Below are 22,671 nucleotides of genomic sequence, written 5' to 3'. Positions count from 1 at the left end.
ACTCAAAGCTGAGAGTCATCCCACGCTACTAGGAATGTGCTGAGGTGCTGAGCCAAACGCAGGACAGCAGGGTACCAGGACACAAGAGGGACCTTTAGGTGCTGCCCTCTGGTCCAGGGACAGTGCACAGTAATAGCAGTTCACATATCTGAGCCCTGGCCTGTGCGGACACCTAACCCTCATTAGCCCATTAATGACCCTCTCATGTCCTCGAGGGCCACAAGCATCAGTGGTGAGGCCTGAGCCAGGGGCGGAGGGAGCACCGGGAGGGGGCAGTCAACACCACGTGGGCTGGCCAGGATGGGAGGGATACGTGCACCTTCCTCCCCCCATCCCCTGTCTCCTCCAGAAAGCCAGGTTTCCCTCCCCATTCACTCACGGTGCTGTCCAGGCCCAGTGTGATTAACATGAGGAAGAAGATGATGGCAAAGAACGTGGATGCTGGCATGTTGGCTATGGCTTCTGCATACGTGATGAAGAGGAGGCTGGGGCCTGAGACAGAGCGGGACAGAGGAGGAGGTGGTCACCAACACCTGCCCTGCGAAGATGTCTCGGGGCGAACCTCAGCCACACCAACTCCGGTCACGAGACCTTACACGTGAACGAGGCTTCCTCACACGCCACACCATCCCACTGTCCCGACATCATGCGAGGCAGGGAAGGAACAGTAGCCATCTTGAAAAGTGTGAACCCTCAATCAATGGGGGGCGGGGCGGAATGGAGACAAACCCAAGACCCTAAGACTAGCAAAGCTGCACACAGGAGTAAGACTTTCCACCATATCATAATTCAGAGCTTTTTTTCAGGGCCAAGACTGATAGCTCTAGAGCATTTAGCTCTCTCTGATGGCGTTAGCTCCAGAATAGTAGGAAATGTGAACTGATTTCCGAAGAGTCATAGAGGCCTTGGAATAAAGACCTCCCACTATTTTAAAGTCCCTTTTGATAGTGTGAGGGACACGTCCTCCACCTCTCACGAGCGAGACAGGGGTGCCTGAGTTTGGGGTACGGGGATGATCAGAGCTGTGCATCAGGCCAAAGACAGGCTTGTTGGCAAGAAAGCCCTGGGATTCCATCCACAAGCTGCCATGGCCACTTTTTCAATATCTGTCCCTCCTTTTCCATGAAAACCTCACAATACAGTAGAGTGATATGTCATCTACATCTTCTTTTTCTGCAAGGGGAAATTCTAAGGGTTAGTAATCATTTGCTTATTAGACTTGGACCCATCGCCGGACCCAAACCCAGTGGTTTTTTAAAAGCCCTCATCCAAGTCACATTTTCGGGGGAGCTGCCCCATCCCCATCATGGCTGAGCACACAGAAGGCGGTAAGTTTCTCTAAAACCTTGGGCAATGTTTAAAGGAACATTTAGAAATAATTCAAAAGTTAGATATTTATAAGGACCCAAAGAGCAGCCAAGCAATTCAGCGGGAGCAAGGGGACGTAAAGAGAACCCAAGTTCCCACCTGCGTCTTTGGCCACCTCGGACACATCCTCGTTCCTCATCTCGGCCATATACCCGAGCACCGTGAAGATGACAAATCCGGAAACGAAGCTCGTCATGCAGTTCACCACGCTGGTCACCAGGGCATCTCTGGAGCAGAAAACGCACGGGGACTGAGACATTTCCAAGGAGAGAGTCTCAAGAGCATCTGTCTCCAGCCAAGGCCCGCAGGGACCCGTCGTGGTGGCCCTTCCTGTTCTCCCAGGCCCGGCCTCTCACACTGGTTGGTAGCTTCAAGCACAAGCTGCTGGTAGCACCAAGCACGGTGGGGACGAGCCGTAGGTCAGGACTGGTTATCATGACCTCCTGTGGTGAACTGGAACCACACAGACCTCTTGATTTCAAACAAGAATTGCTCTGGGGGCGCCTGGGTGGCTCAGGTGGTTAAGCAACTCACTTGGGCTCAGGTCATGATCCTGAAGTCCCGGGATTGAGTCCCACATTGGGCTCCCAGCTCAGCAGGGAGTCTGCTTCTCCCTCTCCCTCTGCCTGACACTCCCCCTGCTTGTGCTCTCTCTCTCAAATAAATAAATAAAATCTTAAAAAAAAAAAGAATTGCTCTGAAGCAAGGTCTGGATTGGAGGCGGGGCCGTGAGGGGGCCTTGGCCTCACATTCATGAAGTACCTCAGATTTAGACTTTTGACATTATGTGCAAATGAGGTTACAAGCCTGTCACTGGGATATCCTGATACTTTTAAAAGAAGACCTCGTCATCCAACTTCAGGCTGGTGTCCCAGTGCAATGCCACATTGCTTAGGGTACTTGTGGATTCCTTTGTAAGAAAAAGTGAATTCTGTAATCATCTTACGAACAGCACTATTAGAGTGCTGGACACTGCCATCTGTGAGAAGACATTCAAACAAAGTTAACTCTAAAGATGACGAGCGATAGTGAAATCGTAATTGGCACAACACTCCCCGTTTTGTCGAAATTTCTGAAATGAGATTTTGTGACAAAATCATGGTGGCATTTTACATTGGTAAAAAGAGCTCAATCGTTACACTTTTGTGAATATGTACATAAATAAATGATCACATTACAACTTTTGTTAAACACGTTAATAAGTGAAATCTAAATATTTAATGTATGTTGCAATTTTTTAAAATCTGCTGTGGAGTTTCTTAATTTAAAAAATTTTTTTTTGGTGAGAAGCTCTCACAAAACCAAAGTGGCCTGGGGCGCCTCTCTCAATTCCTGACTGGGGGAGGCTATGGACTGGGCAGGTGCTCTGGCCATGGAGGAACTGGTCAGGGACCTGGGGGGGGTGCCTGGGCCTGGCCAAGTTTGAGGCCATTAGTTCGATCACCTTCCTCTGGCCAGCTGACTATGCTCACCCCACTTTCAAGCTTTGCCTGGGGAGCCCCAGATACTTACTGGTAACAGTTGTTGTTGAACTTGTTGTAGCTAGCGAAAGCCAAGAGGACCCCAAAGCCAGGACCAAGAGAGAAGAAGATCTGAGCGGCAGCATCTACCCATACCTGGAAGGCAGCAGAGATAAGGGTGAGGGCCGAGCCCGGGGACATACTCTCTGTGCAAAATGAAAAACAAGCTTTCAAAGCTCCTCCCGGGGGCGGCCACATACCAAGTACAAACAAATATGATTTCTCTTCCTCACATTTTGACACAAACCAATCCACTGGCCTTGACTGTACTTTTCATGCTTGCACTCCTGATTTAAAACGTTATTGCACACTTGCAATAATGAGCCTAAATTTCAGCTGTCCCCCTTATGGGGGGGGCGCTAGCTTCAGTTCGTAAAATGACAGACAGGTGCCCATTGTTTTCCTGTTATCTTACCCCTGTCTCCAGGAGTTTCTGCCAGTTGGGTTTCAAATAAAAGAGAACACCCCTCCAGGCTCCAGGGAGGGTGGCTCCCCTTACCAGCAGGACCGAGAGGATGATATAAGGGAAGGTGGCTGTCACCCATACCACCTGTGAAGGAAGGGGGTAGAAACACAGATTGTCAGTATGCGGATGTTGGTGCCTTTTATGTTTTCTGTAACTACAGGAGGCAGGGTGATGTGGCAGAAATATCAGAGCCTTTAGGATCAGACGGGCATCTGATTGCCAGCTTGCCAGCACTACCACCTCCAAACCCACTTCCCACCTGCAATATGGGAAAACCCCAGCAAAAGACAAGACAGTAGCCAGTGTATATAAAGCACTGATCTTGGCCCATCATGGGTTTTCAATAAATTATTGTCGTGGTTATTAATTGTGACCCTACAGGTGGGTTAAAGGAATTTTTAAAAAATCATATAATGGTTCCTGGGATTGGCCCACTTCTAGAATTCTTGAACAGATTTGGTGAAGAGAAATTGAGCATCACGAATCGTGTTTGGTGTTGAAGGACAAATGTCCCTGTGTCTATGGCTGTCCAGGCTACTGAGTTCTGAGTTTGAATCCTCTGGGGCCCCTTGGCAGGTCAGGATCTGCAGCCAGAGTCCTCCTCACCTTGCCAGACGTTTTGACACCCTTCCAGATACTGAAGTAGATAACAGTGAAGATCAGCATGATGCAGAGGGTGAGCTGCCAGCTGACCCCCCCCAGGTCCTGAAGTCCCTTAGACCGATGGATCTGCAGGACATGGCGCCTGGAGTGAGCAAGAAAGAAAGGCCCGTGAGATGACCTGAGCAGCGAGCGGATCCCGCAGGTGCCAAGGGAAGAACCGGACAAGGTGCTGCAAGGACCAGAGCAAGGCACCAAGCCTCAGAAAGAGCGGGCCCTGCCCATCCTGGGGGACAGAGCGGCACATTCGGCCCACAGCCCCTGGGAAGAGCACTCAGCCCCCGAGGCCGACTCTCAGGCACCTCCTTTCCTGGCCGGGGCAGCTTTTGTATGTGTGGGTAGTGGGTCCTTGCCACCCAAAATCACACTCTGGGGCTGCCGCTGCCCGCAATGCCGGCATTAAAAAGTACTCCGTACTCCAGGCATCTTCTTCCAAAGGGTAGGTCCTGCTTGTGAAGTGAACACATGAAACCAGAAACCCTTTGAATAGCTGCAAACCACGGCAGCAGGGGGAGGCTTTGATCCCCTGACAACCGGCGGGAGAGCGGGGGCCCAGGAGGAAGGGTGGTTTGGACGCGGAGTCGTTCTGGGATGTGAAGGAAGGGATCGGCCTGGGCACATTAGACAGCCCACAGGGCCAGATTAGGGAGCACTCGAGGTCGAGTCTCCCAGCTCCACATCTGCCTGGGGCCGGCCCTGCCGCTACCTCACTTACATTTACTCCTCTTGCCGAAGAGCTTCGTTTCTCGCATACCAGGGCTCTTCCCTGGGAGCCCCTGGCCCCGCCTCCTGCCACAGAAGCCACGCCCCAGGAGTGTGGCCCGCCTCTACCAGACCACCCTCACTTACATGCACTTACGTGTAAAATTCTTCTGCGGGGGACGTGGAGTGCAGCGTCCAGGTGACGTTGTTCCCGGAGAAGTAGTTTGTACAGTTGCCAGTGTTCCAGGAGTTCGTGCAGCTGGTCCAGGGCAGCTGGTCGGTGAAGGAGGAGATGAGGTAGTAGAGCGCCCAGGCCATGATGGTGTTGTAGTAGGAGGCGATGTAGAAGGCGATGATGCAGATGGCGTAACCGATCCCTGGGAGAGAGGGGGACCGGGGCGGGGGGGGGGGGGGTGCACGTTTACAGGGCGGCCCGACAGTGACAGACTGACGGACCCGGGGGCCTTGGAGGGCCCGGCAGCTCAGGGGAGGGGGCGTGCTGGGGGCTGCCATTCCCCTCATTCCCCAAAAGACTGGGAGATGGCGGACAGGGATGGTAAATTCCTTAGATGGATTTGCAAGACGTGTGTGCGCTGTTATTGCTTTGAACTCTTTATATTTCGGTTGCTTTGTATTTTTTTTAAGATTTTTATTATTTTTTATATTATTTATTTGAGAGTGAGAGAGAGCATGAGAGGGGGGAGGGTCGGAGGGAAAAGCAGACTCCCTGCGGGTCGGGGATTTGATCCTGACATCCCGGAATCATGACCTGAGCCGAGGGCAGTCGCTTAACCGACTGAGCCACCCAGGCGCCCTATTTTGGTTGCTTTAAAAAGTACTTTTATTTGAATATAGCTGACACACAATGTTACCTTAGTCTCAGGTGTATAACAGGTGATTCGACAATCTGTATGTTATGCTCTGCTCACCACAAGCGTAGTGCCATCTGTCGCCACACAACACAACGCTATTAGAGCACCATTGACTATATGCCCCATGCTGTGCCTTTCATCCCTGTGACCGATTCATTCCATAACCGGAAGCCTGTACCTCCCAGTCCCCTTCACCCACTTTGCCTATCCCCCACCTCTTTCCCTCTGGCAACCATTAGTTTATCCTCTATATTTATAGGACTCTAATAGGTTTACTTTTATTTATTTTCTAAAATGCTTATTTTACTTTTATTGTTATTATTTTTAAGCTTGTTTATTTTTTTTAGTAATCTCTACACCCAACCGTTCGAACTCATGACTCCGAGATCAAGAGTCGCATGCTCTAGCAGCCAGGTGCCCCAGGTTTACTTTTAATTGCTATTTATTCTGTTTCCCTTTAACAATCTCATACCACTTGAGCAGTGAAAAACTTAATTACTCAGGTCATCGCCCAGAGATACATTAAGGCCCAGCTGATTCCAGAAGAAGGTCCCCAGCTCCCATACATGGACGGGAATCACCACTCCCCTGCAAGACCCATCACCCACCCCACCCCCCACTCGTCTTTCAGTTACCTTTGAAAATCGGGCAGATTTTCCTCCATATAGAAATGCATCCATTTCGGTGGTACTGGCCCAGTGCGAGCTCCATGTAGAACAGTGGGATCCCCCCAAAAATGGCCATGATCGTGTAGGGCAGGAGGAATGCCCCTGAGGCAGACGAAAGACAATTTCACCCCCTGCCCACATCTGCCCCTTGACAGCCCAACTGATCTGGACACCCAGGGTAGTGCCAAGATTCGAGGGGCCGTCTGATGCTCAAGTCTCACGAAGCCACCCTGTGCTGAGTGACCTCACACTATGCTCCCCTGGGCTTAGCACCTCCCCAGAGTTCCACGGTCAAATGGGGGTTTCAGAGAGTAAATGAAGGCGGCAGAGAGTACATGGAAAGAAAGCTGGGTTCAGGATCAACAGACCAGGCCCTGGAATCGGTTGCACTTCTAACCACCTGGAGGACCCTGGGGGACACCGCCCCTCCCTGAACCTGTTTCCTCCCCTATGAAATGACAGAGTGGCAGAGGGCTGAGCTTCCCAAAGCCAGCCACACGAGGGAATCACCAGTGAGCTAAAGAACACACATCCGACGGGGAAGTTCCAGGTGTGAGTTTAAGACAAAAATGTGTAAGCTGCCCAGGTGATTCTGAGGCAAGCAGAGTTTGAGACCCTGCGGACAGATCACCTGTGACAGCCTGCACAATGACTGCAGTAATCTGCAAATCCCTGCATTCCAATCTTTGTTCATCCCTATTATCCCTGGCTCCAGACTCTTGTTTCTGAAATGTGGCTCTATTTCCGTAATTCCACTAAGCCAGAACGCTCCCTTGTGGGCCCCCTTTGCAGATGTGGCTGAGAAGGGTATTTGTCTCAGAACGAGGAAGCGCGGGGCTGCGGCATCCCCAGAGATGCTGGTGTCCCCTGGCTCTCATGGCTGAGGCACAGTTTGGAAACACCAAGGTGGGGATTGCTCACCTGCCGCCTGAGTCTCAGCCCAAAGGGTGGGTCAGCTGTGATTTTCCCCGCTAACCCTCCCTCCCATAAAGTGCTTTGAACCTAGAAACCGGAAGTTGGGGCAACTCAGAAAGGTCCCACCTCACTTACAATCACTCTGGGTACATCTAGCTTGGGAGTAAGAACCACGTTGTGTTCCCACGGTGGCATTTGTAATGGGTTTGCTTGGCTGGCTTAATGGTAGGGAATGACTGTAGGACAAACGTCACCAGAGCCCCAGGCCCTTATAGAAAGCTCAGGCTAAAGATGAGCCCTCCCAAGCTGGAGATAACTTCCGCTCCTCCCAGGCAGGGAGGGCTGGGCTTCCCGGACCCCCCCACCCCGGAACTGCCTTCGTAGGCACGTGGACCAAGGTCCTTATCCAGGCAACTCTGTGTCAGGCCGTGGAGGAAATGAGGACACTAATGAATTCTCCCCAAACGTCATTTTAGCTGCCCTCCCAAGTCAGCTGCCAGAGCTTCTGTCAAAAAAAATATTGACTGATTTGACTTCCATTTCTTGTCCTTTTACCATTTTGATAGCAAGTCCAGTGTCAACACAGAGGCCCCATACCTACTCCACTCCTCTCCACTTCCCCTCTCTGCGGCTCCCATAGCCATGCCGGCAGTCAGATACTCTTTTTGATAATCTACAAATTAACTGCTCTGAAGGTGTTGGGGGGTAGAAGGAGGAATCTGAAATAGTCTCTAGCCTCAAAAACCTAGCACTCTTGTAGGAGACATAAGGCAGATCCAGTGTATGGTTTGGGGTTATCATTAAGGCCATGCTGGGGCTGGGTTCAACTCTGGATCACGCTCAGATTCCAGCTCGAGACTCTGGACCTGAGCAGAGGTCCTTCTCTGACCACACACGGGTCCGAAGGCCCCGGAGGGCCTGGGACCCTGGAGCCCCTTCCCAATTTTTCCTTACACAGGTCTAACCTCTCTGGCCTCTGCCGCGCAGAGCCTGCACAGGCTGATGGTCATTCTCACATCTCGCTCTGAGGGTGGAGCTTGGGTAACGCGGGGGGGAGAAGGGGGCTCTTCCACACATGAAGCACAAGGATGATGAAAATCTGGCGAGGTCAGGTTTGGGAGAGCTTTTATCCAACTTCATAACCCAGGGAGCCTCAGACATGCTGACTGAACATTTGGTGTACTGGGGATCTGTCTTTTGGACCAGCTTGAAAGTCTAAGCAAGCTTGTTCCTGGACTCATCAGACAAGACAGAAAAGACATGATCTCCGCTCTGGCCTCCCGAAAGGATTTACAGACCACCCCTGGGTCAGAGCCTCTGCTTGTGGCCCATGATACTGACCCCCTCCATTCTGGTAACAGATGTAGGGAAAGCGCCAGACGTTGCCCAGGTCCACGGCATAACCAATGACCGAGAGGAGGAAATCCATCTTCTTGCCCCAGGTCTCCCGTTCCCCTTGATGAGCCTCAGCCACTAGGGCGGTGGTGGCGGCCGGAATGGAGTGCTGAGAGTCATCTCCGGCACCAGGGCTCGGCACTGCTGAGTACCCGTTGGAGATGTGGTCAGACTCCACCTTATCCTCAGGGACAGGGACACCCTTCTGCAGAACTCCATTTTCCTGACAATCTTCTTTATCCTTACACGCTGATAGCTCCTTCTGGGAATTTAAGGGCGTGGTCTCCATCCTGCTGGCTAGGAGAGGACAGTGACACCCATCTGCTGAGGACCCGAGCCGAATTCTCAGTGCTCAGATCTGGGGATCTCCTCGGAGCCTTATATCAATGGGATTGAGAGCTCTGTTGGAAAGGCACACGGCAAAGGGAGAACAGAATTACGCATCCTACTTGTCTTTGGTATTAACTCAACAAACATCGTAAACTACATTAATGAATGGGATTACAAATGCATCTGTCAAGTGTGAAACATCCTGTTTGCTATATGGCAGTCAATAAAATCAACTCCAGTTTTCAACCTAGACAAGGTATCAAATCACAATCAAGTCATTTGAAAAGGGGGGAAAACAAACCAAAACAACAAAACAAGAACAGACAGCAAATCACCCAGGTCTTGCATCGGCTCTGTTTAAGAACAAAGGACTGACTTCAGTTTGAGGGACTAGAATTGCATCCCGGAGTTTACCCCAGTCACTCAGAAGAAGGTAAGAAGAGGCCTTGCTTCACCAAAACTGTGCAGAGCACTCACCTTGTCCTGAATGCTAGGCTGGGAAAAGAAACACAAAGAAAGAAGCAGTTGCCGCCTGCAAATAAATTAGGACAATCCTAAACCGTTTAAGCGGAGCATGCCGTGTATTTTATGTAAATTGCAAGTATGACTTTAAAAGGACAAGACCAAAGGCACCCCTAGCTCCTTAGTTGTGGACTTTTCCCCTCTTCCTGTGGTCCAGCCCTGAGAGAGTCTAGCTGCTCCTGACTGTGTCTGGTGCATCTGGGCTTCGCCGAGATGCATTCACCTCGTGCCTCTGCGAGTCTGCCCAGGCTTTGAATGGCCCTGCTGCTCACCGTGTATTCTGCCTACCTCTCCGAGCCACTCCTGAGGAGGATCCACCTGCTAGCCGGCAACAGTGGACAGGCGGGGAGAGCTGGATGAGCCAGCAACAAGAGCGTGCGGGGTACAGATGCCAGTATGGATGGTGTCTCTGTCCCCAAGCAGCCTGGTGGGGAGGGCTGGCAGGGGCCTCGGCACCTCCATAGCCCTGCTGGGGCCGAGCGAGGTGCGGGGAAGTCAGCGCCGCAGCCTGGGCCGAGACCTCACACATCAAATGTGGGGCAGAAATCCGAGCCCTCTTGGACTTTAAACCTACAGCCTGTTATAAAGTAGTAAGGAGCCAAGATCTTCCAGCTAACTTCATTTTATCAGGGCCTGAACTTTTCAAGCTCTTGAAATAGTCTGGGAGTTGAAACAGGTCTCTGCTTAGCTCAGGTCACATTCCACCTTTTGAGATGTCTAGGGATGACTGTTATCACTAGTCACAGCTGCAAAGATCTGATATTACCCCTTCAAATCCAACAGTTGGAGGATGGCTAGAAATGGAAGCTAATAAAAAATGGCAGTGCCTGTCTCCTACCTCTTTGGGGCTTTCAGTGATAGAACTTAACTATCCACAGGTGGAAATGTGACGATAAAAATGTAGCGAAGAATTAGAACACAAAGTAGTAGATTCACACCGATGACTATGTACAAAAATATTGGCAAGGATGAGAAATGAATACGAGGGGATGCAAGTAATTAGAGCTTTGTGTTCACTGGGTTCTTTTCTCTGTAAAGTAGAAAAAAATTTTTAAAGGGATTGATTGTTGCTGAAAATATTCCAGCAACAAGAGAGATACCAGCTCTATGGATCTCGGGTGTGTATGTGTATGAGTAAGGGGATGGGGTGGGTGTCCTGGGTTCTACCCTATCCAGCTGCTTGGCCCCCACCTCCTGACCCTACCCTGGGCTCAAGGATGCAAACACCACTCATAGGAGAACATGAATTTCTGATAAAGCGTGATCTAGATAAAACCCCATTGTGCTCATCTTTATGTTGCTCTCCAGCCTCCCCTGTCCGCCTCCGTGGACTCTTCAAATTAACCATACATTCTCTCATCCACCATAAGGAACCATGTGCCAGGCTGAGGGATTTTCTTAAAGTTCATTATTTTTTTTGAGAGATGATGATGAGGTGCCAGTGTATTTAAATACACAGCTAAATTAAACCTGCCCTTTGTGGTCTCTGGTTGTGTTGTTTGAAGAAGGCCTCTGCACTTCCCTTTGCCTCTATCCATGGCATGTTCTCCGCATTGAACACTGAAGAACTTGAAGGCCAGGTGACAGAGATAAAGAGCTTTACCATGTGCAGCCCAATGGCACCAATGGGCTGAGCCAGCCTGTGACCAAGGCTCCCCCTCCCCCACCTTTCTTTCTCCACCTTCAAAATTTTATCCAAAGTTTTCTGTAGGAACTTCTTCTTATCTGGAATACCGCACTGTTGCTCTCATTTAAACTGCAGCTCAGGGGCGCCGGGCCAGCTCAGTGGGTGGAGCGCGCGACTCTTGATCTTGGGGTCATGAGTTTGAGTCCCAGGTGGGGTGTAGAGAAGACTTAAAAAACGAAACAAAAAACTGCAGCTCAAAGAGCAGCTGTACCATCCAATCCTTCTCTGGCACATCCCCCATGGTCTATGGGAGGGACACGTCACCCATCTCCAAAGAATATCGTGGTGGGGGGAGCAAACACTTAGCCATACTTGTGACTCTGTCACCTTCCTCATGCCGGGGTCAAGTGATTTGTTCTAGGTTTCCTGTACTTTTCTCCCTTGGGGCATCCTGCAGGGAAGCTGGAAAATGTGTGTGTGTTGGTGAACTTTTTTGGGCAATGTATGTTCTTCAGTATCTTCAGGGGTTCGTCCCCTAAGGCAACTGATCTTGATTTCTTGGCACCTGTCCCGAGCAGCTCCTAGAAGAATAATGCATGCTTCTCTATTTTTGTTCTGACCATTACAAAGACCTTGTTTCCTGAAATATCCCCCAGCACTTTTTTTTTTTTTTTAGTTGTATCAACAGGCTGAAATGGTCCAAGTCCTAAGAAAGCCTGCCAAGGGGGATCCTCCGCGGACTCATGACTTCAGGCCGGTCTCTCTCCAGCCAGCTCCACTCTCTAGCACTCCTGATCCCCGAACCTGGGGTATAAATGTAAGTTACAGCCACCAAACGAGCAGGAGACGCACATCTCCTTTCTTTCTGCCTCTCCCAATTGGAAGAAGGCTCCTCCCAGTGACTCATCCAGTTGGCCAGGAGACCACTGCCTGGCCCAGACCCCCTGCTGCCGGCAGGACACTGCCCGTGGCTCCCGTTCTCCTACTTTTCCGATTCTACGGAGCACAGGCCACCTTTCTCTACTGAGACCAGCAGATCACAGTTGAGAGCAGGCTGCCCCGGAAATGAAGAAGTAAGAGTTAAGAAAATTGGCTTCTAAGAATGTTCTCTTAAAAGCTTTCTTTTTTAAAAGATATTTTTATCCTGCTGGGTAGGATTGCAAACGAGGTCAATATTACAGCTGTGACCTCCTCCAGGCAGGCTTTGAGTTTCTCCGTGGCCAGAGAAAGCCCCACAAGCCTTCCTTTGCACCTTGAACATGGGCTCTTGCGCCCAGCTGAGCAGGTGACAGGCTGGGGGTAGCACCACATCACCCTGCTCCTTGGTGGGATGACAGCGTGACACATGGGACCCTAATCCCACCTCTCCGCACACAGGCAGCACAGGGGAGCCCCTGGTGGGCTGACAGCCTGCTTTTGGTTCACACTCCTGCTTCCTCTTAACCCCGGGGGGTAGGGGGTGGCTAAGTCACCCCGCCCCCCCCACCCCAGAAGAAAGGATTGTTTCTCTTTAAACTTCTGATCAAACCTCCATTCCTCTTCCCACAAACTCTGTCTCTGTAGCCACGGGAACCGGTTTCGGAACAAGCATGTAATTACGATTAGTCATGAAACTACCCAGACCTTTGGAAATGTCCGTGACCCCGACCTGTCTGTTGCACGTCCGTCAGCACGCTCTAAGCAGAAACACTAGAGAAAGTTTGTACTTTGACTTCGCTTGTTGAGATCAAAGTGAGTTCATTTCTCAGGACACTCGGTTTTCATTTTCAAAAACCAAACCAAACCCAGCACGAATGATGGGTGTACCACGGAGAACAGATTAATTATAAGTCAGATAGCCAAGTGGCAATTTGCCTTCTCTCTTCAGAGAGGGAGTCTGAAGTTCCCAACACACCTCCCCGAGGCCGACAGCAATTACAAAGTTCTGGTGCCCATTGCCAGGGAGCCCTGAGCCTGGCAGCACTAATTCTGCAAAGACATACTGTATGCCTACTACGTGCCAGGCTCTCGGCGGCAAGGCAGGCGCAGTTCTGCCCGTCTGAAGTTCATGGTACAAGGCCCGGCTCTGACTGTGGGAAAACAGTACTTAGGCCTAAGGAGGGAGAGGCTGGTGGTGCTCGAAATCCCTGTCGTGCATCCTATTGTAAACGGAGCCTTCTGCTGACCTGAAGCAGCGTGTTTAGATAGCTCACATTTCTAGCCCCAAGGTGCCTTCAGAGTCTACAAGTGTTCCTTTTGTTCCTATTGCGCAGTTTCTGTCACAGGAGCCGGGATGTGAGTGGGTCTGACTCACAGTCGCCCACAGCCTAAGACGGTGGTTTGTATTTGGATCCAAAGGGACTCCTGGCTCACCTTTCAAACAAAACAGACTTCACCGTGTGAATGAGGAGGGCAGGGAAAATCCGCCTGTTTTTGGACAAAAGGGGTAGAAATGAACATCGCTTTCCCACCCAAAGAATTCTTTGTGTGAGACAGTTCAATTTTTTGGAGAGGGATTAAATAGTCTATAATCCTTAGGGTCATCTGGGCCAGTTATCATGAGAAAGGACAAGGGTCTCCGTCCGGAACTTTCCCTGACTGGGAGAGGGGAGCTTCGAATTTCTCTGCACACAGTGTAGGATGGTGAGGATGAGCCGTTTGTGCTGTGGTTCACATCACTCCAGAGGCTGGACAAATGGACAACGGATTATTTATCTTGACTCTCAGTGTCTAGCACGTGGAGAGCATCAGTAAATGACAGAGTGTTGATGGCCACTGGGCCACCACATGTGTGCAGCCCATCCTGCCCTCCAGCTTCACACCCCAACCAGGGGGACCGGGGCCCAGACGCGAGCGACTCCCCCACTTCCACAGGCCCTCCCTGACTGTGCCTGTTCCTCCCAATCAGCTCCTCTCCTTGGGGTCACTGGCAAAGTTGTAAACAGCAGATTCCTGGGCTGCTGTCCCAGAGATTATAATTCAAGAGATCCATGTGGGTGCTGCATGCTTAACAGACACCCCAGGTCATCAGGGGCAGGTGGGCCACCCAGCATGCCCAAGTGTATCCCTACCGCATGCCGGGCTGCTGCCCCTAATTATCCCGCATCCTTCGAGGCCTGGCTTAAGTTTCTATCCACCCCCTCCATGAAGCTTCACTCATCACCCCAGCCCAAATGATCTCTCCCTACTCTGTAGGATTACTAATATGTCATTCATCACTGAGTATTGTGTATCATTAGTTATCCTTCTATGTCTATTTGCTTTGGATGCCCTGGCAGCAGGGGCCATGCCTCATACACCTCTGGGCTCAAATACTTGCACAGCTGCCAACACAGAGGTGGTATTTCGGGCTCCCTGGGTGCAGGGCCCAGGGAGCCCCAGCCGCCATGCTGGTGGTTTTGAGCCTCAGGTAAGGCACTACCCTTTCATACCCCGGGTTCCTTTCTCAGGGGCCCCTCCGCACCCCTCACCCATCGGGAAGATGTGCTGTGCATCTTGAGGGCGGGGAGGGAGGACTTGTCACAACAGTCATTTTCATGGACTCTGGACTAGAAAAGACGGACATGTCTGGGATTAAAGAAGAGTCTGGGCTGTGCTTTCAGACTTTGAAACAAGTACCAACAGGCACACCCATCAACAGTCTGTGTTCCAAACGTTCATTTGTGAGTTGCTTGTTTGGAAGGTGGAATGTATTTTCTACCTACAGAAATCAACCTTGTAAATGGCAGTTAGCTTCCTAAACTCGCTACAGAACCCTAGTTTGCCCGGAAAATACGGAAACGTCTAAAATGTAAGCTGTGGGACACAGCATTGTGAAGTACGACAAAAGGGGACAATGAAGCTGATTGGAAGGTATCTGTCATCCATCATCTCTCTATCCTAACATTCTTTCTGGTTCTTGGGAAAAACTACAGTTCAGGAGAAGACAGCAAGTGGGGAGACTCTTGTGCAGATTCTGTGGAGGAGTCTTTCAGGCACCTTTCTAAGAGCTGTAGAAGGTGAGGACACACGTTTGTTATTACCTTGAACCCCACAACTCACAACTTTTTGCTGAAAACGACACTGCTGCCTCTGTGTTTCAACGTGGACGAGGCCAGGAAAGCACTTGGGAAACTCAACCTGCTGATGCGTTAGGTCAGGTGGAGTGAGGGGCGCCACTTCCACCTTCAGAACACTCCCTTCCTGTGGTCGTAATGCAATTTATGCCATGGATAGAAATCAAGATAAAAAAACGTGGCAGCATTTCCAAACACAGATTTTCTCTTCCTTAATACGAAGTATGTCACTAAAACTACTTTTACATAAAACAGACATGATTCAACCCACAAAGGGAGCCAAGGGAGGGAGAGCAGTAGAGAGAGAACACGGGGCGGGGGAGGGGGGGTGCATTAGGAAGTGAGGGTGGAGCAGAGAGAGAGAGGGGGCGGGGAGAAAGGGGTCTGAAGTCGAATTAAGTACAATGGGAGTGGTGGAGGCAAGAGGAAAGGGGGAGCTGGGCCCATTTCTCGGGCTGGGGCAGGGAGCAGGGAGGACACAGTGGAGCTGAGGGCTGAGGTCAAGCAGCAGAGTGGAGGGGGCCACAGGGGCCGCAAGATGTTTGTGATTTAGGGAATGTTGCCTGAAGGGACCTATACTCTTAGGTCAAGGAGTTCTGAAATGTGCTTTACAATGTGTCATGCACGCTGTTTGGGAACATTCATGAAACTCAGTTCATTGTTACACAATATCGATCCAGGCCTCAGATGCACAGAGGTGAGAGTGAGAGGTGGTTTTGGACCCCTGGGAGTCTGCGTCTCAAGAAGTAACCCTCTATGCTACAGAGGACACCATTGAGATAGTGGGGGAAATTTAAATAAGGACTGTAATATTTGTATATTTGATAATAGTTTATCAAACTGCTTCCCAAATGTGATAATAATGGGGCTCTGGTTATGTAGGTGGATGTCCTTGTTCTTAGGAGACAAGAGGTGAAGTATTTAGACGTCTGCAAACTCTGAGGTTCAACAAAAAACTTATATAATATATAGATTGTCTCATTGTTACATGAATTATGTCACACATATACAGAATGTATCAAACTATATATATTACACAGGCAAAAATTAGAGCGAGTGCACACACAAACATGACAAAATGTTAATGACTGGCGTCTCTGAGGGAAGAAGGTTCGCTGGACCATTTCTCTGACTTTTCAGTTGAAATGTTTTAAAAGGAAAAACTGGGGGCGGGGAGGAAAATCATTCTAGACTTCGGAGCGCTGGGAAACGTCAAGTCAGTCAGACGTCCCTGCGGGGGCCCGGGGCACGCCCAGAATAGCATTATCTCCCCTCTCCTCCCTCTCTCTCTCTCCGGGCAGGGCCTCCCTCCCCTTTCCTCCGGCCCCGCTCCTTTCCTCTGCAACGGGGAGAAGAGCCAGCTAGCTTGATTAGTGTTTAAAAACCACACACCCAGGGGAGAGGGAAGACCAGAGGTGCAGGAGATTAGCAGCTGCAGGCCAGGCTGAGCCCTCACAGCCGAGGGCGAGCTGGAGTAAACCATCGGGGACCTGGAGCCCTTCCAGCTCTGCCCCTCCCTAAATGCGAGGGAGTCCCTTAGTGAGAGGGGAACGCTCTGTTTATTTTATCTTCATTCAGCAGCTCAGTAGTAATGGAAAGAAAATGTTCTTTTTCTTTGAACGTGCCCAGCAAAATCACACAAAAACACAAGAAGGTCAAGGCCCCCCGCTGACTCACTGCCTCTAATCCAGCCCGCCTCCCAGCCTCCAGCTCTGGATTCTCCCAGAGCACACAACTGGCTCTCCCAGATCTGCCACTTGGCCTTGTCACCCCCTCCCCCCACCCCCACCCCCCACTTCTTCCCTCTCTCCCTCAAATAATGGCAGAAAGAGCTGGACCTCAGGACCCCAGGAGCCCTTCCCCACACCATCTCTCCGGCTTGTCAGGGCCTGGAGACCCTGGCCACCGGGCCGGCCCGGCCACGTGGCCTCCACGTCTCCCCACTGCTCGCATTCATCTCCGGCTTTGCAGTCCCTGGGGGTCCTGGGATTCCTGACAGCGTATCCGGTCGCCTATGGCTTAGGGGCACCCGGCTGGCTCAGTCAGTGGAGCGTGCAACTCTCGACCTCAGGGTTGAGAGTTCGAGCCCACGCTGGGTGTAGGGATTACTTAAAAATAAAATAAAATTAAATTAATTAAAAGTGAAAAGCCTAGGGGCACCTGGGTGGCTCAGTCGGTTAAGCATCTGCCTTTGGCTCGGGTCATGATCCCAGGGTCTTGGGATCGAGCCCCGCATCGGGCTCCCTGCTCAGCGGGGAGCCTGCTTCTCCCTCTGCCCCTCCCCTGATCATGACCTCTTTCTCTCTCTAATAAATAACATCTTAAAAAAAAAAAAAAAAAGTAAGGGCGCCTGGGTGGCTCAGTTGGTTGAGCGACTGCCTTCGGCTCAGGTCGTGGTCCGGGAGTCCTGGGATCGAGTCCCACATCGGGCTCCCTGCTCGGCAGGGAGTCTGCTTCTCCCTCTGACCCTCTTCCCTCTCGTGCTCTCTGTCTCTCATTCTCTCTCTCTCAAATAAATAAATAAAATCTTTAAAAAAAAAAAAAACAACGTAAAAAGCCTATGGCTTAAATACCCACTAACGAGTACCGTTGGTCCAAGGTTGGGGTGGCAGCAAGGGAGCTCTGCGAGCTTCCAGGGGAGCCCAAAGAAAGGAGGAAAGATGACAAATGGCCTCACACTGGCCTCATCTCTATGCATTTTGTCACCACATGGACACAGGGCTGGGAGCACACTCCCTTGCTTTAAAAACGTGTTATCGACATCCAGTAAAGGCGCACTGGTCTCCCCACTCGCTGACAGCCAGCCCCTGTCAGGCTGAGGGAATGCCCCTGCACAGAGCCGTTACTCCGGGACCATTTCTGAAAATGGACCCAAGTCAGTATGACGAGCTGCGCCAAGAAAGATGGGGGCTATGTCAGCTCTGGTGGGTCTTGTGCCCACCCTAGAAAAGCAGTTCACCCTCTGCTCAGGGAAAATCGCTTCTGCCAGGTATCTCCCACAGGCCACTGTCGTCTATTTTTCCACCTGGGTCCCTCCTGGAAAGATGACCGTTTTCTTTCCCTAGGGTGCTAGAAGGTTAAGCCCAGAGACTAATTTCCCACAGGAGCAGGATGAGTAAGTCTCACTTGCCCCAGGAAAGGAGAAGTGGGGCGACTTATCAGATCTTTAACTCTAAGACTGTTGTGTTTACATGGGAGACCACAAACCTCAGAGGACCACAGCCGATTGGCCACGGCTCAGTGACTGGAAAGAAAATGGGCACAGCCCAAATCATACTGCCTGGAGGTGGTTTCCACCGAACCCCACCCTGGGCATGATGCAAAGGGGAGGTGGGGGGCGGGGATCTCGGGCTCCTGTTGCCTGTGGGTGGATGAGGTGCAAGACTTGTGCAAACCTCTGCCTTTGAGTGACGCCTGGGGGTTCCCTAGGGGACCCTGATTTGACGGCAACATCTGGGCAGAGTCCCGGTGCTCTGGCATTTTGCAGCATCCTTTCAAGTCGTGTTTGTTTAAAGCAGAGAGATTAGGGTCACAGTCACAGAAGAAGTGGATGGGACTTGGACATCATGTCACGCAGGGCCCCCTCCTGCCCTCACTTACAGCTGAGGACTGTGACAGCCAGAGGAGCGGACCTGGGATGGGAAGAGCTAAGGGGTGAGGTACCTTCTGACAGAAAAAAATGCATAATTCTCCCTTTGGTCACACAGGCATCTTTCTTCAAAAAAGTCAAATCATGACCATATCCTGTTGATTCATGAAGCCAAACTGAAATTAAACTTCTTCAGGCAGCCCTGCCTTTTTCTCTCTAATCAAACCATTTGATGATACACAGGAGAAGGAGCTGCCACTTACTGGCTTAATTTCTGGAATCATCTGTGTTTCTCTTTGGAAGGGGACACTGGGGACGTTCCTGCAAGCCTGCCCTCGGACCCTCGGAGACTCGAGCCAAGCACCAGCCAAGCACCCCCACCCCATGGCCACACCGCCCACTCGTGAAACTCTTGGACATGCTTCTCCGAGCTTTATCATTATGCTCAGACAACTCTCAAAATCCCCCACAGAGGCATTTCTGAGGTTTTGCTGATTCCATTAAAACTTCAACATTATTCTGTCCCCACCCTCACCCCTCTCCCCACCCTTAGTATGTTTCTTAAGCAAGAGACGGAAAGAAATGGGTTTGAGTATCTGTGCTGCTCTTAGATTCCTGAAACGTCCCACATAGGTCACCAGAGTGCTGAGGGGCCTTCTAATTAATTGTGAAGCAGTCTCGATCTGCTCTTGTTCAAGTTCAGTGAAAAAAAGAAATGCCCATGCTTTTGGTTTGCTTAGTTTGCACCAGCCTCATCAGAACCTGACTCTCCTCGGTGGCGCTGGGGGCAGCCACCCCCACCCCAGTCTGTGGTAGGAAAGCCACCTTCCTGGCATCAGGGACTCCACACAAACGCAAGGAATGGGACAGAGTCAAAGCTGTGTGTTTCCCTGCTCTGCTCAAAACCCAAATGCTAATGCCGCCCATAGTGCCCCTCCGTGGCATTAAACATAAATCCCAATGTTGCTTCCTTAGACGTTTTTCCTATGTAACTGAAGGCAAAACACATTAAATATTTGATCTAGTCTTACCATGATGAGAGCTAGCAGGCTCATAAATAATCCATTGACCTGTTTCATTTTTCTGGACAAAATTGATCATAAACACACACGCGCGCGCGCGCGTTTGTAATGTCTGACTCTTAGAAATTCTACCCCTCTCAAATTCTTCAGAACCCCAACTGAAGAAGAAGTTCTTTATGCAAAAGACTCAGTGCAAAAGGAAACGTGCTCCTTTGGGTTCCTCAGCTCCAGAGAGTGTTTTCAAAGACATATTTAAATGCACACATTTTCTTTAGCAACTGACGGTTACGCACTTGAACCGTGTACAACAGCTCGCTGGAGTGTGAGTTTCCCATACATTCGGAATGGCCCGGGAGATGGCTGAGCGTGCACCGGCTCCGCCAGTGAAAACAACCCAGACGCCCGGAGACTCGTCCCACTTAAGAGTCCATTCGGAGATTTCTCTAGATACTTGGGCATTTCTGTCAACCAGAACCCCCCCTGCAGAAGTGCCTCTGCACGAAGCCACCTGCACGCCGTGGGTAAGTGAGGACCCAGCCGAAGCCGCGAGTTGAAGCTAAAGCAACTTTTTCCGACGCGCAGAACAGAGTTTAGCCTAAGCCGGGCTTCACAGGGTCTTGCTCCGGTACCCAGGCCATCGCAACAGCCCCCGCGTGCGGTAGACAAAGGCGCCCTCCAGTGCCGCGCCCCCCCCCCCCCCCCCAGTCCCTTCGGCGCTCGCCCTGTCGCCGGGCGCGCCGGCCGTCCCCACCCGTCCTCCCCGCGAGGGCGGCGGCGGGGCGCGGAGCCCACCGCGCGGCGCATGCACGCCCGCGCCCCGGGAGGCCCCGCGGGATGGGGTGTGCGGGCAGGAGCGCGGATCCGCCGCCAGGCAGGCCGACCCACCTGCCGGGAGTCCGTAGGGAGGCTGGTCCGGGGCTCTCCGAGGCGGGGCGGCCCTCGCGCCCTCGAGGCAGCGGGGGCGCGGCTGCCTGTGCCGGAGCGGGCGCCCGAGCGGCCGTATTTGTACTCTCGTGCCCTCACATGGTCTGATCTCTAGATATCCGCCGCCAAAGAGCTCTTTAAGAATTTTTGCGTCACTTTGAGCCGCAGAAACTTTACGTTTCCGCGTGGCCGCGGCTCCGCGTTCCCCCCCTAGGTGGGGTGGGGGGTGGCCGCCCGGGCGCTCGCGCGGGGTGGGGGGTGCTGCGCCGTGCAGGGAGGGGGCCCGGGGGCGGGGCCCCAGGGGACGTGGGGGGGGACCCTCCCTCCCACGGAGGGACAGTGCTCTAGGCAGCGAGAGAGCCCGGGGCGGCGGGGGCGCCGGCCGAAGGCCGAGCAGAGCCAAGAATCCCAACTTTCTCGCTCTCACCTCGCGGGGGACGGGGCCTCTCCACAACCGACAGGGGTATTTCCGCCCCCACCGATTGCTCCCCAAGTCGTGTTTAGGGTTCTGCTCAAAATCACTCCTTCAGAGCAATCTTTCTGGACCACTGACACCTGCCCATCACCCCCACCCGGAATCCTGCTCTATTTCTCTTCCTACGACTTAGCACCTGGCATTCCTGGAGTTTATCTCCACCGTGCGATGTGCGCTTGGCCAGAAGGGACCTAGTCTAATTTCTGGCCTCCAGCAGTGCCCGACCTAGTGGCTCACAGTAGATACTTGCAGACAGACAGACAGACAGACAGAATGAATGAATGAATGAATGAATGAATGAAGAACTCTTTCTCGTTTTGTTAACTAGCCACACTTCAAAGCTGTATCAGAACAGAGTGTCCCGGTGGTGATCTGCCGGAGCAGATATGCCTGTGGTGTTGCTAGAGTAGAGAAGTTACTAAAGTATTTTAATTATCTGAAGAGGTTCAGCAGGAGCTTATTGTTTTGACCCATGTAAAAATATTGCTGATTTTTTTTAAAAGTTAAGTTTAAATGTGAATTTCATGTTATTTGTTGTATTCTCTTTTCAGTAGATTTTTTTTTTTTTTTTTTTACATTTGATAAGAACAGATGGAGTCCTTGCTTTGGGATGTCCCTGAGGCAGAGGGGAGAGGGCGAGGACCTCCAAAAGGAGGCCAGAGATGGAGCAAAGTAGAAGGAAGAAAGGAACTACAAGCTTGCAGCCTCTTTGTACTTGGAGGAACTGAACCCACAAAGCTGAGCACAAACTCGCTGGGCTGAGCAGGTGTCTGCCGGCACCCGCGGGCTCCCCAGCCTGGGAGGAATCAGTGTGAGGCTTTGGTGCCACCTAGACGTCAGGATAGCGATTGCAAGGGAGTGGTGAGCCGGATGGCATTTAGGGCTGCAAAGCCAGGCTGGTGATTCCTGGGCAAACTTGGGAATTTCATCTCCGGGCCAAATCCCCAGGCGGCAGGGGCCCACATGGGTGCTTCCCCCTTTGAGATAAACAAGTTGCTGCACCCCAGGTTCTACTTGGCCTTCTTAAACTCATGTGTATGCGCAGTATGAACAAGGAGCTACACAAATGTAGGGTGTGGTTCCAAGGAGGGGACAGGGCAGAACCAAGGGAGGAGGAGACTGGGAAGGGGGCCACAGGCTGTAGGAGCAGTGGGGGTGACTTTAGCCCTTGGTTAAGGCTCTCCGGAATCTGTCCTCCACCTTAATTCCAACGTGGCTTTTTAACACCACTCCACAGTCTCACGAACCCGTTGACCCCACCACTCCTGGCCTTCTTCCTAGATCCTAATACCCATTTCTGCCCAGCCACTCCAGGGTGGGTACTGCCTTCTTTGGTGTGGTGCTGGCCTAGAGAGTGGGGATCCCACGGGCCTTGGTTAAATCTTAGCTCTGACCCTGTCCTGTCTGTGGGTTTGTTCCCACACAGGGTAAGTTGTCTGGCCTTCCCGGCCCTTGTGTGTAAAATAAGGATCCTATGAATGGTGAGCACCACCCAGCTTGGGGGTGTGAAGAGGCTGACAGGTGCGTGGCCCGCCCCCTATGCACCTCTCCTCCCGAGGGAGACTTCCTGTGTCCTCTCTCT

The 22,671-nt window shown here is 51.7% G+C and overlaps 1 protein-coding gene across 2 annotated transcripts in view; it reads right to left on the bottom strand.

Annotated features, from left to right (window-relative positions):
• SLC6A4 (solute carrier family 6 member 4) overlaps window positions 1–20,782 on the bottom strand; it is a 32,853-nt gene extending 12,071 nt beyond the window's left edge. Inside the window, exons 1-9 of one of the 2 annotated variants that reach the window (XM_025851539.2) lie at window positions 20,576–20,782; window positions 8,513–8,967; window positions 6,224–6,358; window positions 4,874–5,093; window positions 3,961–4,099; window positions 3,304–3,438; window positions 2,881–2,984; window positions 1,468–1,595; window positions 380–492 (exon numbers count right to left, since the gene is read on the bottom strand). In XM_025851539.2, the coding sequence (XP_025707324.1) occupies window positions 380–492; window positions 1,468–1,595; window positions 2,881–2,984; window positions 3,304–3,438; window positions 3,961–4,099; window positions 4,874–5,093; window positions 6,224–6,358; window positions 8,513–8,855 (1,317 nt within the window). In that variant the 5' untranslated portion in view covers window positions 8,856–8,967; window positions 20,576–20,782. The remainder of the gene's footprint in view (window positions 1–379; window positions 493–1,467; window positions 1,596–2,880; window positions 2,985–3,303; window positions 3,439–3,960; window positions 4,100–4,873; window positions 5,094–6,223; window positions 6,359–8,512; window positions 8,968–20,575) is intronic. The other variant, XM_073879330.1, reaches the window with a different exon arrangement.
• Window positions 20,783–22,671: the final 1,889 nt, after the last annotated feature.

Source organism: Callorhinus ursinus, unplaced genomic scaffold, assembly GCF_003265705.2.
Source record: "Callorhinus ursinus isolate GAN/ISIS: 27379988/994484 unplaced genomic scaffold, GSC_fseal_2.0 scaffold34, whole genome shotgun sequence".
Lineage (NCBI taxonomy): Eukaryota > Metazoa > Chordata > Mammalia > Carnivora > Otariidae > Callorhinus > Callorhinus ursinus.
Note: the sequence above shows the minus strand (reverse complement) of the source record. Positions and strands in the feature narration are given on the sequence as shown.